General features: G+C 36.2%; 1 protein-coding gene across 12 annotated transcripts in view; it reads left to right on the top strand.

Moving 5' to 3' along the window:
• The window catches only part of EPS8 (EGFR pathway substrate 8, signaling adaptor), a 246782-nt gene that overhangs the window by 209391 nt on the left and 22608 nt on the right, over positions 1-14783 (top strand). For all 12 annotated transcript variants that reach the window (XM_035255264.3, XM_078338267.1, XM_078338273.1 and 9 more), the window contains 4 exons: positions 1169-1352; positions 4835-4968; positions 9859-9967; positions 10798-10941. In XM_035255264.3, coding sequence (XP_035111155.1) covers positions 1169-1352; positions 4835-4968; positions 9859-9967; positions 10798-10941 — 571 coding nt within the window. The remainder of the gene's footprint in view (positions 1-1168; positions 1353-4834; positions 4969-9858; positions 9968-10797; positions 10942-14783) is intronic.

Consider the following 14783-nt stretch of genomic DNA (forward strand, 5'->3'; position numbering starts at 1 on the left):
AGGAAACGAGTGTACTGACTGATTTAAAAATGTGTAAAGATAAAAAGAATCATGAAAGTCTATAACAATCTGAATAAAATGACTGATTTCATAATAGTAGAAATACAACATGAAGAATTAAACATGAAGCATGAAGCAACATATTCTAGCAAAAATGAAGCCCTCATTTTTGGCCTAGTTATTTTTGTGGTTCATGAGTGGTTAGGATCTTACAGAAATTAGTCTCACTCGGTGTCATTAAATGATGAACTGATATGATTGTGATTACAGATTAGTTGGCTTTTCCGATTAAAACAAAGCTGATACATTTAACTTATAAAATTGACCATCTGTTTCATTTTAGGGGACTTCATAAATTTAAAAATCATAAAGCTTAAGAACATGCTAGGCTGTTTCTCTTTTGAAAGATATATCTAATACCAGGAGGTTTCAATAATGATGGGAGGGGAATGAAGGGAAAGTTGGGAGTCTGAAACTACTTTAAATGTTAGAGAAGTTTGTGCTCTAAATACTCCACGCCCTCTTCTAACGCAAATTTTTATTTATTTTTTATAATTTTGTTTTATTTTTTTTACACATTTCATTTTGGCTCCCTCTCCTTCCCCACCTCATTCCCCTTGGCCCTCTCTTCCACTCTCTGCGACTGCACCTCCTACTATCATCAAACTCTGCTCTCTGAGAAACCCAGGCTAAGACACCATCTATATGCCAATGACATTCAAATTTATGTTTAAAATTCAGACCTCTCTTCAGAACTCCAGATTTGTATATCCAACCGATACTCAGCATTGCCATTTGGATGTCTAATAGACATCTCAAACTCAATATGTCCAAAACTGAACTCCTGATCTTCCCCCTAAAACAAATTTTTAAAAACCTATACCCATGTTAAAAAGTTGAGTTTAATGGAGAATTGAGGCAATGTTGTGAAAGCAGATCATGCAACAGAATTCACTCTTTCTTTCATTTTATTGGTGTGAAATACTGGTATAAACATGCTTGCTTTTTCTTTTTGGGTAGATGAAAGACAGATTAGATATATGCTGTTTTTGTTGTTTGGTGTTTGTGTGTGTGTGTGTGTGTGTGTGTGTGTGTGTGTGTCTAGCCTTACTGAGCATGGGCACATTCCTAGATGTTACTGTTTATATGCCTTAATGCCCTCCTACAGAGCAGAGTGGCCAAAGGAACAGTTTATTCCACCGTACGTTCCACGGTTCCGCAGTGGCTGGGAGCCCCCGATGCTGAACTTTACAGGAGCACCAATGGAACAAGATCTTTATCAACTAGCAGAGTCTGTGGCAAATGTAGCAGAACATCAGCGCAAACAGGAAATGAAAAGATTATCCACAGAGGTAAAGTTTTCTTTAACATTATCCTTGGCAGACAGTGTAATTACTTGTGTATTCTCTTGTAATTCTGATCACAAGTTCTTATTTTATTTATCTGAAAATTGTTCTAGAGTCAAAGTCTGAATGTTACCCTCTCTGGAATTACCTCTCTGCTGCATCTGTCATTTTGTGACAATTGCTCTGTTCCTCCTCCGTGAAGCCCAACCCCAACCCAAATTGCTCTCCTGTAGCCTGTCAGCCCTCACCCCTCCCCTTGTTGCCACTTTTCTCCTGGCTCTGGCGATCCTAAGTAAGCTTTTTTAGGATGACTTTCTCTTGTGCTACTGCCCTTTGGCTTCTTTCTATTTTCCTCTCCCTCCATCAGGCCCTCAAGGCAGTTCCCTGAACGTAGATCCTCTAACCTGTCCCAAGCAGCTGTTTTCTGAATGCCCCCCGTTACTTAATTTCTCTCCACCTTTTCTTCATGTTGCTTTGCTTCTCTTCTCTTCTGTTTGTTTTTGTTCTTTCCTTTTGCCTGGTTCTAAACCTCTGGAGTCCTATCAGCCTTGCTAGATGACCAAAGTTTTTCTGTACTCTAGTCCTCAAGCTCAAATGATCATTTATAAAACTATACACCTTGAGGAGATTGTAACACTCATTTTATCTTTTAAGTATTTTAGTAAGCTTTAGAGTATAACCTATTTGGGAATCAAGTTGAGAAAATGAAATTGAGTATGCTGTCTTGTCACATTCCTTAAAAAGGATGTTTCTATGACTCTTCTTGTTTGTTGGAAGAGAACAGTGAACATTGATTAGGATGATCAGAACCTGAGGAATTAGGTGAGTGAGGTCTAATCTGAAGAAGAAACAGTAAATGATGACTAGAGCTTCCTGAAACCCTATTATTTTCTTTCATTTAATTCCTTAGGTTAATTTTCTCAGGCTATCACAGGTATTTATATTGTGGCAAACATGATGTGAGAGAATGAATTAGCAAACCACGGTGTATTATATCTTCCGACCACTTCTAAGGTGAAACATTTATCTAAATTTAAAAAATTGTTCCTTTGTGGATTATTCTTTAAACAATAACAATATTATTATAGAAGCTTGGTTCGGTTCCTGAAACTTTAAAAATAAAGCAAACGTGTTATTTTGAAATTATTTTTTTCTAATGTAATTGTTTTTTTCCGCTGGCTGTATCATAAGGGAAGAGGCGAATTCCATGCTTGCCCTTCCCTCTAAATGAATAATCAAGATGACCTCACTGCTCAGTTGGCAAGCATATGTCCCTGCCCGTATTTCATAGTTCAGGCCTCATCATTGTGAATTTTCTTTCCATTTAAAGGGCAGTTTTTCTGGAGGAAAGAAAATAAAATCAAACATGAAATTATGATACACTTGCTGTTGCTATGGTTACTGCTGACTGTTTTCACATCAAAAAAATTTCCAGCTTATAGCCTTCATATCTTAAATAAGAAAATATACTCACTTTATAATGCATGCCTCAGAAATTCACTTTTGTGATTTCTTTCTCAATTTGTGTATTGAAGAAGAGAGTAATGTGTTCTGGGTTCCCAGGATATAAGTTTGTCTACTTTCACTGAATAAGTAATTTTAAAAGAGGAATTACTGAGAATCCTTACTTGTAATGAGTTATTGTTTTCCTGTTGTAAACTATATTTCATTTGATGGCTGAAATAGTTAATCAGAGGCTTAAAAAAATGAAAAACACATGTAGCAATTCCAGGGAATTTTATGCCTTGAGATTTGTTGGAAAAGAGGACAAGTAATGGTGAGTTAAAATGCATAAAAATGTAATCACCCCTAGAAGAGAGATTTTATTATACTTTATTGCTACTATAAGAAAAGCATGTACAACGAGACTTGGGTAATTCAGGATCTGGTGATTTTTGTTTAGGATTGAAAGACACAGGTGTCATGCAGTGGGTGGCAGTACTCAGCTTCTTTACTTCCCTGAACTCTCGGTAGTCATCACAGTTAGTCACTTTTCTCTTCTTCCTGTCAGTATTCCCAGGCACTCTCAGGACCCAGTGCTTTCACACTGCTGACCTCACTGTTATGTTCAGAGCTGGGCAAAAGGTGTGGGTGCTTCTAACAGTTTCTTGCACTCCCCTCTTTAGAAGAGCTTTTAATTAAAGATTAATTTAATGTAGTGCCTCTACTCTTTCCCAGGGAAATGATAAACTGAATTAATTGAGCTCAGACTTTTTTAAATTAACTGCTGAAACTTGTTTATTTGTATTTGTGTATTAAGTGAAGTATCCTGATTGTGTGTGTATACACATCACCTGCTCTGTCCATAGATAAACTCAGCCCTCTCCTGCTCACTTTGTCATTAGAATTAACTATGGTAACTAGATGTCCAAGACTTTTCTGAAACATTTTTAGTTTCAACTATTTTGCCTGAATGAATCCATAAACAAATATACAAAATCCATAATCAAAATATCCAAGGAATTCCAGTGCTTCAGTGTCTATCATTCTTCCATACTTAATTTTTATCTAAAGAAACAATGTAAATGCTTTGGGGAGTTTCTGTTTGTTTGTTTTCTTTCAATCTGAGCATGTATTCTTTATAGCAGGGGTCCCCAACCCCTGGCCATGGACCAGTACCAGTGCGTGGCCCCTTAGAAACCAGGCCGCACTGCAGGAGGTAGTGGCAGGCCTGGGAGCATTATCACCTGAGCTCCACTTCCTGTCAGATGAGCTGAGGTTTTAGATTCTCATAGGAGCAAGAACCCTATGAGAATGTGAGGGTTCCCTTTATGATAATCTAGTACCTAATGATCTAAGGAGGAACAGTTTCATCCTGAAACCATCCCCATCACGCCTGGCCCTGGGGTCCATGGAAAAACTGCCTTCTCTGAAACAAGTTCGCTGCCAAAACCCTTGGGAACTGCTGCTCTGTAGCTTTAAATCCATGGTCGTCAGTGGGACCTATAAACCTCAGCTTCACACTTGGTAGCTCCCAGTAGTTTCCTGTTTGGATTATCCTAACTGCAAAAAAGAAATGACTCTAGTATTCTTTTATCCTAGACTCTTGACTATCAAGATCAGTTTAGTTGTGCCTTTCTTTGTTTCCCTTAACAGCAAATATGATAATAGTGCTGCTATTTTTTAAAAAAATTGAGAATAATGTAATGTTCTGTGTATAATTTTAAAATTGAGAAAGATGAGAACTTGGTGTAATTTTAATGCATAGAGTTCAGTTGATTTTCATGTGACAGTATTTACTTTGCTAGAATGGTGAACGTGTCTTAAACAGAGAGAGCAAGATTACCCTTTGCACTAATGACTTTTCTTATTATAAGTAAGTCTTTGACAAAAATGTATCACTTCCGTTTCCTATCTGTTAACATAATGGTCAGTCACTTGAAAATGAAAACTGATCACAATATAGTGGAGAGATCTTGTTGACTGACCTGAGTGCAGATTCAAATAGTATTTGGTGGTTCTTTAATCCGCCCTACTCTGTCTTTCAGCATTCCAGTGTATCAGAGTATCATCCAGCCGATGGCTATGCCTTCAGTAGCAACACTTACACAAGAGGCTCCCATCTGGATCAAGGGGAAGCTGCCGTTGCTTTTAAGCCAACTTCTAATCGCCATGCAGATAGGTAACATTTAATGGCACCTTTTGGAGAGCTGTGGATAACTGTCTCTGATCTCGTGCTAACAGAGGATAGTGTCTGGATTGTCTACTACTTCTTTAAACTTTCCGTCTGTTAATTAGTTGATAAAGTTTCAGTTGTTTCTTAAGATAACTGGTTTTGATCCACAAAACATGTCTGGACTTCCAGTCTGTAAGTCTCATTTAGTGCAAATGCCTTTGGATGACTTTTCATTTTTTTTACAAGATACTTCTGACAAAATGTGCACATTAAAAAGAAAGAATTGTCTTGAAACCCTCCATTAGTTTGTACCAGATGGTCTCTGAGGATCCTTCCAACTCTGTAGCTTTTAAAGGAAACAGTTTCCGTCTTTATCCTCACTCTATAAAAACAAATAAAGCTTCCATTAGATAGATATACTTAAACTGAATATAAACTAAATATTTAAACAGAGTCAATGCCTTGCCATTCTTGCCATCTCATCTTATTATATTTTATCTTGAGTTTACAGTTTTCCATTTCATTTATTTTTCTATATTTTCACTCTTAAAAAAATATAGGCAGAGATGGAAAATTGGGATGAGAAGAAATAAAGGATCTAGAATAGGTTCATTTTTCCCCCCCAGTCTTGTTTTTAGTAAGTGAGATCTACATAGAGCCAAACCATGTAGAAAAGAGGAAGAAAAGCAGGCAAAATCTTGGTAACATGGGTATAGGAGGAGGGTCATTGAATGAACTGGGGTTGAGAACTCAGCCTAGTACTTTTTCCTGTCTTAAAGCCTCTCTTACCACAAGAGCTGTATGCCCTTTATTTCTTTTTTGTATATTCTTTTCTTAATATATTCTGAAGAAAGTGGGATTTAAAATTTTTCTTCTCTGTCAGGGATGCTGACAGGTAATGCTTAAGTAATTGCTGTAGAAATTGCACAGGTGTAACTCCAAGGGCACCAGTGGCATTAAATTGAGTACCAAGAAAAGTCGGCAATGAATAATATACTTTAAATGTCAGCACATGAGAATATTTTAATTATAGAATTAACTTTTAGTAGATGCAGTTGAAAATCAGTTTTGAAACTTAAACATTCCATTGAAATTCTTCTTAACTAACTGAGAACTCATCTTAATATTTTCTTTTTTCTTTCTTTCTGCCTTAGATGTCAATATTTTAAAAATCATTTCAGATTAATAGGCTTCTTTTTGTTTTATCACTCCAGTAATTCGGATGATTTTCCACAGCTAAGTAACTAGAAAGCCACTTGAGTACATATGCAGAGTACACACTGACACTGGAAGACTTCTATGACGTTCCACTTTAAGACCAGACCTGGCATACTGTGGTCACTCAATAAGTGTAGATGTATTTGATTGATGGACAGGGTGAATAAGTGCATGAGAGTCTAACACTTCAGAATCACTAACTCCCTGTCCTGCACCTGAATATCTATACGGGATAGTGTTACTGATGGAATCACCTCGGCTGTTTATTTTGGACACCTCACCACAAAGTCTTTTAAAAGTTTATCTTGATTTTTATGATCTTTATAGAATATCAGGGAAGTGTACCTTTGGTTATTGGTTTAGTTATATCTTACCCAGACAACTTCCAAAATAGATTCACATAGCTCACTTAAATTATATGCAGTTAAAGTGGTGTTATTATTAAAAATGAAATAATGTAATAAAATATACAATTAAGAAGTTAAGAGGGAAGATTATGATTTTTATAAAGTATAAAAGTTGACTCTATTATTGAATTTCAGATTTGTCTTTCAGATTTCTGACTGTCAGAACAAAAAGAGAAACATAATCATTTGCTATCGTTAGGAAAAGGAATAAGTATCAGTTTTCACTGGGATAAAAAAATGCTTTTCTTATCATAAATTCTCAATAATATTTGTCTCATGAAATTCAGTGTAGGATAGGATAGGTGATGTCAGGGATGTTTATTTTTAACAATTTTTTTTCTCTCACCGCAGAGAAGGCTGTGGTAAATTTTATAAGGTTGCTTTGATAAATAGAAATTTAAATAGAATACAGTGAAGGAAATTCCATGAAGGGATAATAATTTAGAATGGTCAGAATTTCACCATAGAAAGAATTTTATTTGAATACATTGAGTGGTAGGTAGATTTTATATCTCAGATGTTCTTATGGATTCCAGGTCTCAGCTGAACTTAATAGGAGCTAGGATAGTTAATAAATACGTGAATCATTGATGTTCTATGTTGCCAAGAAAATGTGTCATCATTTTGAAAAACTATCTGAAAATTTTGGTCTGATATAAAATATACAGAGGTTTGAAATTGGTTTTTATAAATAATTATGATTGACCTTAAACTCTATTATATACCAGGAATGCGGTAGATTCGGTTAAAAGAAAACCTTTAGACAAATTAAATTTAACAGTTTAATTGAGCAAGGGAAAAAAATCGGTTCATGAATTAGGCAACTCCTAGAATCACAGCAGATTCAGAGAGACTCCAGGGATGCCTCATGGTCAGAGCAAATTATAGACAAAAAAGGAAAGTGACATACAGAAAACAGCTGGATTGGTTACAGCTTGTCACTTGCCTTATTTGAACACTCAAGCTATTGTTGCAAAAACATACTCCTAAGTTGGGTTTTCAACGTGTCTATCCACTAAATTAGGTTCCGATTTGTCCACAGGACTCCAGTATGGAAGTACAGAGGGTTTCTCAGGACATATTTAGCTTAACAATGCCATATGAAGTATGTTCACTGTTCTGTGAAATTACTATGCCATTAGGTAGACTGTTGAATTTAGAGCCCACACCTTTGGGTTTTATAGCTTACTGCTGTCAGATACAATTAGTATTTTAGAGAAGTTCTCAAATTGCTACTGTCTCTATGTCTGCTCTCTGTCAGGTGGCATATTTATTATTCCAAATCAGAAACAGCCCATACATTTTGTTACATTTCATAGCTCTTAAGAAACTTTGTACCATTTCTTTTTTTTTGAAACAGAGTTTTGCTCTTGTCACCTACTAGGCTGGAGTGCGATGGCACTATCTCAGCCCACTGCAACCTCCGCCTCCTGGTTTCAAGCATTTCTCCCTCCTCAGCCACCTGAGTAGCTGGGATTACAGGCATGTGCCACCACACCCAGCTTTTAGTAGAGATGGGGTTTCACCATGTTGGCCAGGCTGGTTTCGAACTCCTGACCTCAGGTGATCTGCCCTCCTCAGCCTTCAAAGTGCTGGGATTACAGGCATGAGCCACTGCTCCTGGCCAAGAAACTGTTACCTCTGAAAAATTACAAATTGTGATTATCTGATTGGTAACTATGGTTCCTGTTCTATCCATGTTCTACCTATAGAGGGCAAGAAACTGCGAGCCATAAAGATTTGTAAATTCTAAAACACTTCCTAAGTACATGCCAGGTAAACACTTCTGAGACATGCAAAATAACACAAACTTTGTTACAGACCCTTAACTCTCCATTATGAATAGTGATTATTTTGAAGATCACAGGAGAAAGGAACATAAGGGAAGAGAAGAAGATAAAACACTGAAATTATTGTTTTCTTAATGTTTGGGTTGGTTGAATCTCTTTTATCTCCCAAATGAAATCTTAGTAGATTGAATGTGAATATATAAAGTAAATAAAAGCAGAGCTATTCCAGTAGGGATAGGGATGGGAAAATATGGAACACAGTTTTAAAATTATTATTATTAATAACATAATAATTACTTGGTCATAATTTTACCTTTGCCACCAGTCTTCTTTTTAATATACTAAAAATAGCCAATAGGTTGTTTGTACACGCTTATCTATAAGGTGTTCTGTGCAGGTCATCTTTTTACTTTGTCCCTGTCTCCCTCCTCCAGTGGAGTTAGTGCCTAAGAGGTAGCAAAAACCTGTGATGACAGGATACGTTATGTCTAAAACTGTCCTGCAGGCCCTGGTATAACTCAACATTCCAGAGAACTTGGTAGACAGTAAAAAGAATGGCAACTTGACAGGCGTATGATGACCTAACATCTTCAGTCTTTGTGTGCTATTTCCTTTGTAGAAATGTGTAAATAAATGTGAGAATGTAATTGGAGGAGAAGACTGGGGAGTAAAATTAATAAAGAGTTAAAGTAATTTTATTATTGAAATGTATGAAGAAAATACACACGTTTAATGTATCAAGTGTATTGTGCTACATATAAAAGTAATCTTTAATTAAGTTAAATCTATTAGTACTCATTTAATGATTAGAAGAGGTATTTGGTTTTTAAAGAAAGGTTTATTAAAAAAAAATAGGGCCCATGCACTTTTAAAAAGTTTATAGTGAATTAAATTATTTGTTTACTTATTTATTTGCAAGTGTTACTAGCCTCGTACTTAATGCCTATCTATCCTTTTGCAATTTAGATAACTGGGCAAAGTGTTTCTAAAAACTGATGCCTAGTTATAAATTTTAAATGTATATATTTGGTTACTGAATTGCAGACATTGCTTGGATTAGTGAAATCAACATATAACCGAAATTAACCACTATGGAAATTGTCTTCAGTCTCCTTTAATTTTATGAAAAATGCTAACATGTATCTTTATCTAGTTCTCTCATGGTAGAGATGGTTATTAACAAACATCCAGTATGTGTATTTAGTAGACAAAGAATTCATAGACTTGGATTCTAGATTTGGCTAAGTACTAACAAGCCTTGTGATTTTGCATTATTTGTTTTTCCCCTGGCCATAGTTTGCTCATTTTATTAGTAAGAACTTTAAGTCACTTTTATTTCTCATAATTTAAAATGTAATAAAATAAAACTACTATAATTTTTCAGAAAGTTTTCTGGTAGGATTTGGCTTAATGTTTTACTTCTGTTTTTATTCTTTAGGAAGAGCTAGCAGAAAAATAATCTTTTTTCTTTCTTTTCACAGAAATTATGACCCACTCAAAACACAACCCAAGAAATATGCCAAATCCAAGTATGACTTTGTAGCAAGGAACAACAGTGAGCTCTCGGTTCTAAAGGATGATCTTTTAGAGGTAATAGAATTTTTTCTCTTTTATACTCTTAATAAAGTAGTTTTATTATATTACTCTTTTGGTATATATCTAAACTTTCCTTCAAAAGTATTATATTACTAAAGATGTATGTTAGCGATACCTACATCTATGTAGAAGGTATTCCTTCTAAGGGGGTCGCTTTAGAATACTCCTTTGTTTGGTTTTTGTAGGGAGGGAAGGGGGTGGATTTTTTTAACTTCCTTTGCCCTCCTCCTTGCTCTCTTTCTTCTGATATTTATCCATTTTGGAGTCAAGGCTAGTTATCAGTTCAGATGTGGATACACATAATAGTTCAGTTAGAGAAAACATTTTCTTTTTTTATCCTATGCCCTTGCACAAATGTACTCAGCAGTCAGTGAGCTACTGATATTGGGGATAGTCCACCACAGCACCAACTTCTCTTTGTTAGGTTCTAACTGAGAGTTCATCTTCTTAAATATATAAGGTGGATTGTCACAATAAATTATAAGGAAAAAAAGTCATTTTTCTACACTTTTTTCATCACCAAAATGGAGACAATGAGCTTTCCAAAAGAGTCATTTTAGTGCTCTTTAAGTACTTCAAATGAGGCAGACCATTCTTTGGAGGTAAAATTGACCTTGGATACATTCATCATAAAGATACCTTACCTACTGTATACTCATAAATGTCTTTCTTAGTGTAATTCATGAGAATCATTCAGTCAACCCTACATTGACATTGAGTCAATTATCAGAAGTGGAAAATTTTCTTTGTTGAAGTCTAGGGAAGTTCCTTCATAGAATGGCTTTTATTTGGAAATCACACCTGTACTTTCCTGCACATAACAGATACTTGATGATCGAAAGCAGTGGTGGAAAGTTCGAAATGCAAGTGGAGACTCTGGATTTGTGCCAAATAATATTTTGGATATTGTGAGACCTCCTGAATCTGGATTGGGGCGTGCTGATCCACCTTATACTCATACTATACAGGTAAGCATGATTTCTTAGTAAAATGTGATGTGTACACATTTACAAACTTATCACTCTTAAAGAGGATTTAAACACCCTTATGTATAGATCATTTTGAGATGTAGTTGGTTATATATTTTTTCTAGAGTAATTGGCAGGGGTGGCAATGGTGAGAGACACAGGGAAAAATTACACATATGTTTTCTGATTTACTTCTAGAAATTGTTCAAAATGTTCAGCAGTAGGTGCCCGGTTCTCTGAATGCTTTTTCCCCCAATCTATAGTATTTCTGACATTTGGAGAAATGGCATTTCTGTCTTTTTAACCCACAGCCGTCCTATCCACCAGTAGTTCCCTCTTGATAGAGCACAGCACTGAGATCATGGCTTGATGTCCAGCAGTTCATCTTCACCAGCCTTTGCCTTCAGTCTCTTACATGTTCTGCCACCGACCAGCCTTCAACTTGCACTCATCTCACCTTGCACTAATATATGAGTACTTGTTCAGTTGGATTACAATATTTTTTCGTCTCTTGATTCTAAGATTAAAATGTACTTATGATGTAGATTAGATAGGTCAGGCTCTCTCTTCTTGATCATTGAAGGCCCATGAAGGTCTATTCTTGAGACCCATGCCACATTTTCAAAATTTCAATGACCCTGGTCAGCTCATTCACCCTAACATCTGAATTAACTTGCTTTTAAATCAGGGATTTTAGACCTGTGACAGGCTCTCTAGAGTCGGGTCTGTAAACAGAGACAGACTGGATGGACTCTCCGGGACAGCCTGTGAACCAGGGGTGGCTTCTTTCTTATTCCCCCAGAAAGAATTCTTTTTATTTTCAAAGTCTCAAGAAAAAGTTCACATCTGACCTCATAATAATGTCATGAATTTCAGTAGAAGCTGCATAGAATATGCAGTGAAATAGTTAATTTTCATGCCAGATCTAGGCTTTAAAAAATACAGGTAGTCTGAAGCTGGAATTGTGGTCATATCTGCTGCCATGACAGTTTATTTCAGTACTTATGGCTCCTCATGATACTCGTGCCTGGTGTCAGTCCTGTGCTTATCCAGATGGACTTGGCCTTACCAGAATCCACGAACCAAGCAAATATTCAAACTAAAGAATTCATGTATAGTTTATCGCGATAACTTAAAGTGATGGCAATGGAAACTTCTTGCTGTATTATGTTTGCCTGGCCCGATGTGCATATATATTATGTACTTATTTTATGTTCATGATTTGTCATTAGCTGTTGATGCCAAAGAAGGAGTTTGAGTTATTCAAGGTATGGTCTCCTCCATTTCCGTGGGTTTTTGAAGTGAATTTTCTTAGTTTTTATACCTTTTTCTTTTCTTCGTTTCTACTTTTCTGAGTGTAATATCTGTTTACGTAACATAATGTAGGCTTCTGTCTGGTTCATGAATACCAGCTCTTCATTTTCTTTCCTACAGAGGTAGTATATGCTTGAAACCTATATTTAAAATAATGGTAGAGTACATAGCTTTGGGCTGTATGAACTAATTTTAATATGCAGTTCATGCTAAGCTATGAGAAGCACTATTCATAAAGGATATTCCTGATTCCCACATGTGAGCAGAAGGCAAGAGTTTGTATTTTAAGTGTTGAAAACCATTATCCAAATTTGTTTTATTTGTGTGTGTGGTTGCTAAGAATAAGTAAACTTTGATAAAATAAAATATTTAAGCATGCAAATAGTATAAATTCTATTTATACTATTTCTCATATACATAGAATTTATATAAATATTCTAGTAAGTATTTTCTCCCACCTGATACTTCCTAGACTTTGATCTCTCTTACCTTTTGCTGTGTATGGTTCCGTCTTGTCTTTTTCTTTCATTCTGGTTCTTGGCTTGAGCCCTAAGTTGACTTTTCTTTAAAGGTTGTTTCTGTCTAAAATTGAACCAAAAATTAATATATGCCATAGACAGTGAAAGTATTTTCAGAGCATGTCAAACCTACTCCTTTCTTAAACAGAACCTCATCTCTATTTTTGTCAACTTTGGCACAACCGAGAAGTTTTTTTAAGAGTTCACAAGTTTCAGGAGTTTGTTTTGCTACTTTATGTAAATAGAAGCTTGTGGTTCTTACAGGGACTGCCTATATGGCTATTTCATTTTAAACTTTTCAACACTATCCTACTATCTTCTACAAAGTTCTGGTTGCAACTACAGATGTAGTGGTGTATGTAGACATGTGTACAGAAACTTTCTGTATGTGTGCATAAGCGTATGCTGCTCAGGTTGAGAACCCTGCTTTTAAAATGTATGAAAAACAATCTGCTTTTTAACACCTCCTGAAAATTTTGGGCTGAGCTCAACAAAACCACTAAGACCTTGTAAAATTTTAATAAGCAAGCTTCACAGTCTGCTTTGCTGTCTGCTATCTGGCATAAATCCTACTCTAAAAGGATTCCTGTTCCCAAAACATTTATAACAAATTCTTTTTAAAAAAGAATAGAGTAAAATGGAAAAGAAAACATCCTTGGGAAACACGTACCAGACATTTTTATATCTCTACGACAGTGTCACCAGATACCCATATCTAAAATGTCTAAGGAAAAATCCTGCAACTTATTTCAGAAACATAATTAAGATACCACCATATTTATATAGATTCCACTGATCCTAATACCCTAACCTTATAAAACTCAACTGGATTACAATTTTATGTCTTATCTTTTTATTCACTCATTCCACAAATACATATTGAGCACTAGCATCTCACACACTTGTTAAAAAGAACAATAGAAAGCCTAGCACTGAGCAAATCCTTCCGGAAAGCCTGCATGAGTCCACAGGTCATTTTTCATAGCTTTCCTCCTTCCTACATGCTTGCTGTATCAAGAGCAGTGTGATCCTCTCTCTCCTCCTCAGATATAGCCCACACACTTGTTTTCCCTTCTATCTATGTCTTCCATCCAATGATATCAAAACTTTGAAGAAATGTAAAGAAACTTCCAACAGAAATATTTTACCTCCCTGTACCAGGCTGCCAGAAGGCAAGCAACAATTCACTACTTCAGTTTGCCTCACCTTCACAGAGAGCAGCATTCACAGATATGCCACTCCAGAGAAGATATGCCAGTGGCCTGTGGTCATGCTGTGCCAGGCATCGTTTAAGCACTTCACAAATCCAAATTCATTTAATTCCCACAAGAACCTTGTGAAGGAGGTACATTTTTCATGGGAAACTAAGGTGTAGGAGAAATAACTTGCCCATATTTATACGGCTGTATGAAGCCAGGATTGGGGCCCAGCACCCTGGATCCAGAGTCAGTGCTGTGTTGCTTTCTACTGTTCTAGAAAATACTGGTTACAAACGGTTATCATTTCAGGTGGGCACAGTGGCTCACACCTGTTATCCCAGAAGTTTGGGAGGCCGAGGCAGGCAGATCACCTGAGGTCAAGAGTTTCAGACCAGCCTGGCCAACATGGGTGAAATCCTGTCTCTACCAAAATACAAAAATTAGCTGGGCTTGGTGGCACATGCCTGTAATCCCATTTGCTCAGCAGACTGAGACAGAAGAATCGCTTGAACCCAGGAGGCAGGGGTTGCAGTGAGCCGAGATCATGCCACTGCACTCCGGCCTGGGCAACAGCATGAGACTCCATCTCAAAACAAGGAGAAAAAAAAAAATGGTTCTCATCTCTTTTTGTTGTATAAACCCGTAGTTTTTTTCTGTATGAATGTTTAAAGTGGTTTTCTCAGAATAGCTTTACTTTGCATTATACTGTGATAAAAGTTGATCTGATCAGTCACAATCCTTGGAATTTGATTTTTGCCTTATGTATCCATTCCCTGGATTTCATGGTTTCTTTCATTATTTTATAATTTAG

The sequence above is a fragment of the Callithrix jacchus genome, chromosome 9, assembly GCF_049354715.1.
Source record: "Callithrix jacchus isolate 240 chromosome 9, calJac240_pri, whole genome shotgun sequence".
Lineage (NCBI taxonomy): Eukaryota > Metazoa > Chordata > Mammalia > Primates > Cebidae > Callithrix > Callithrix jacchus.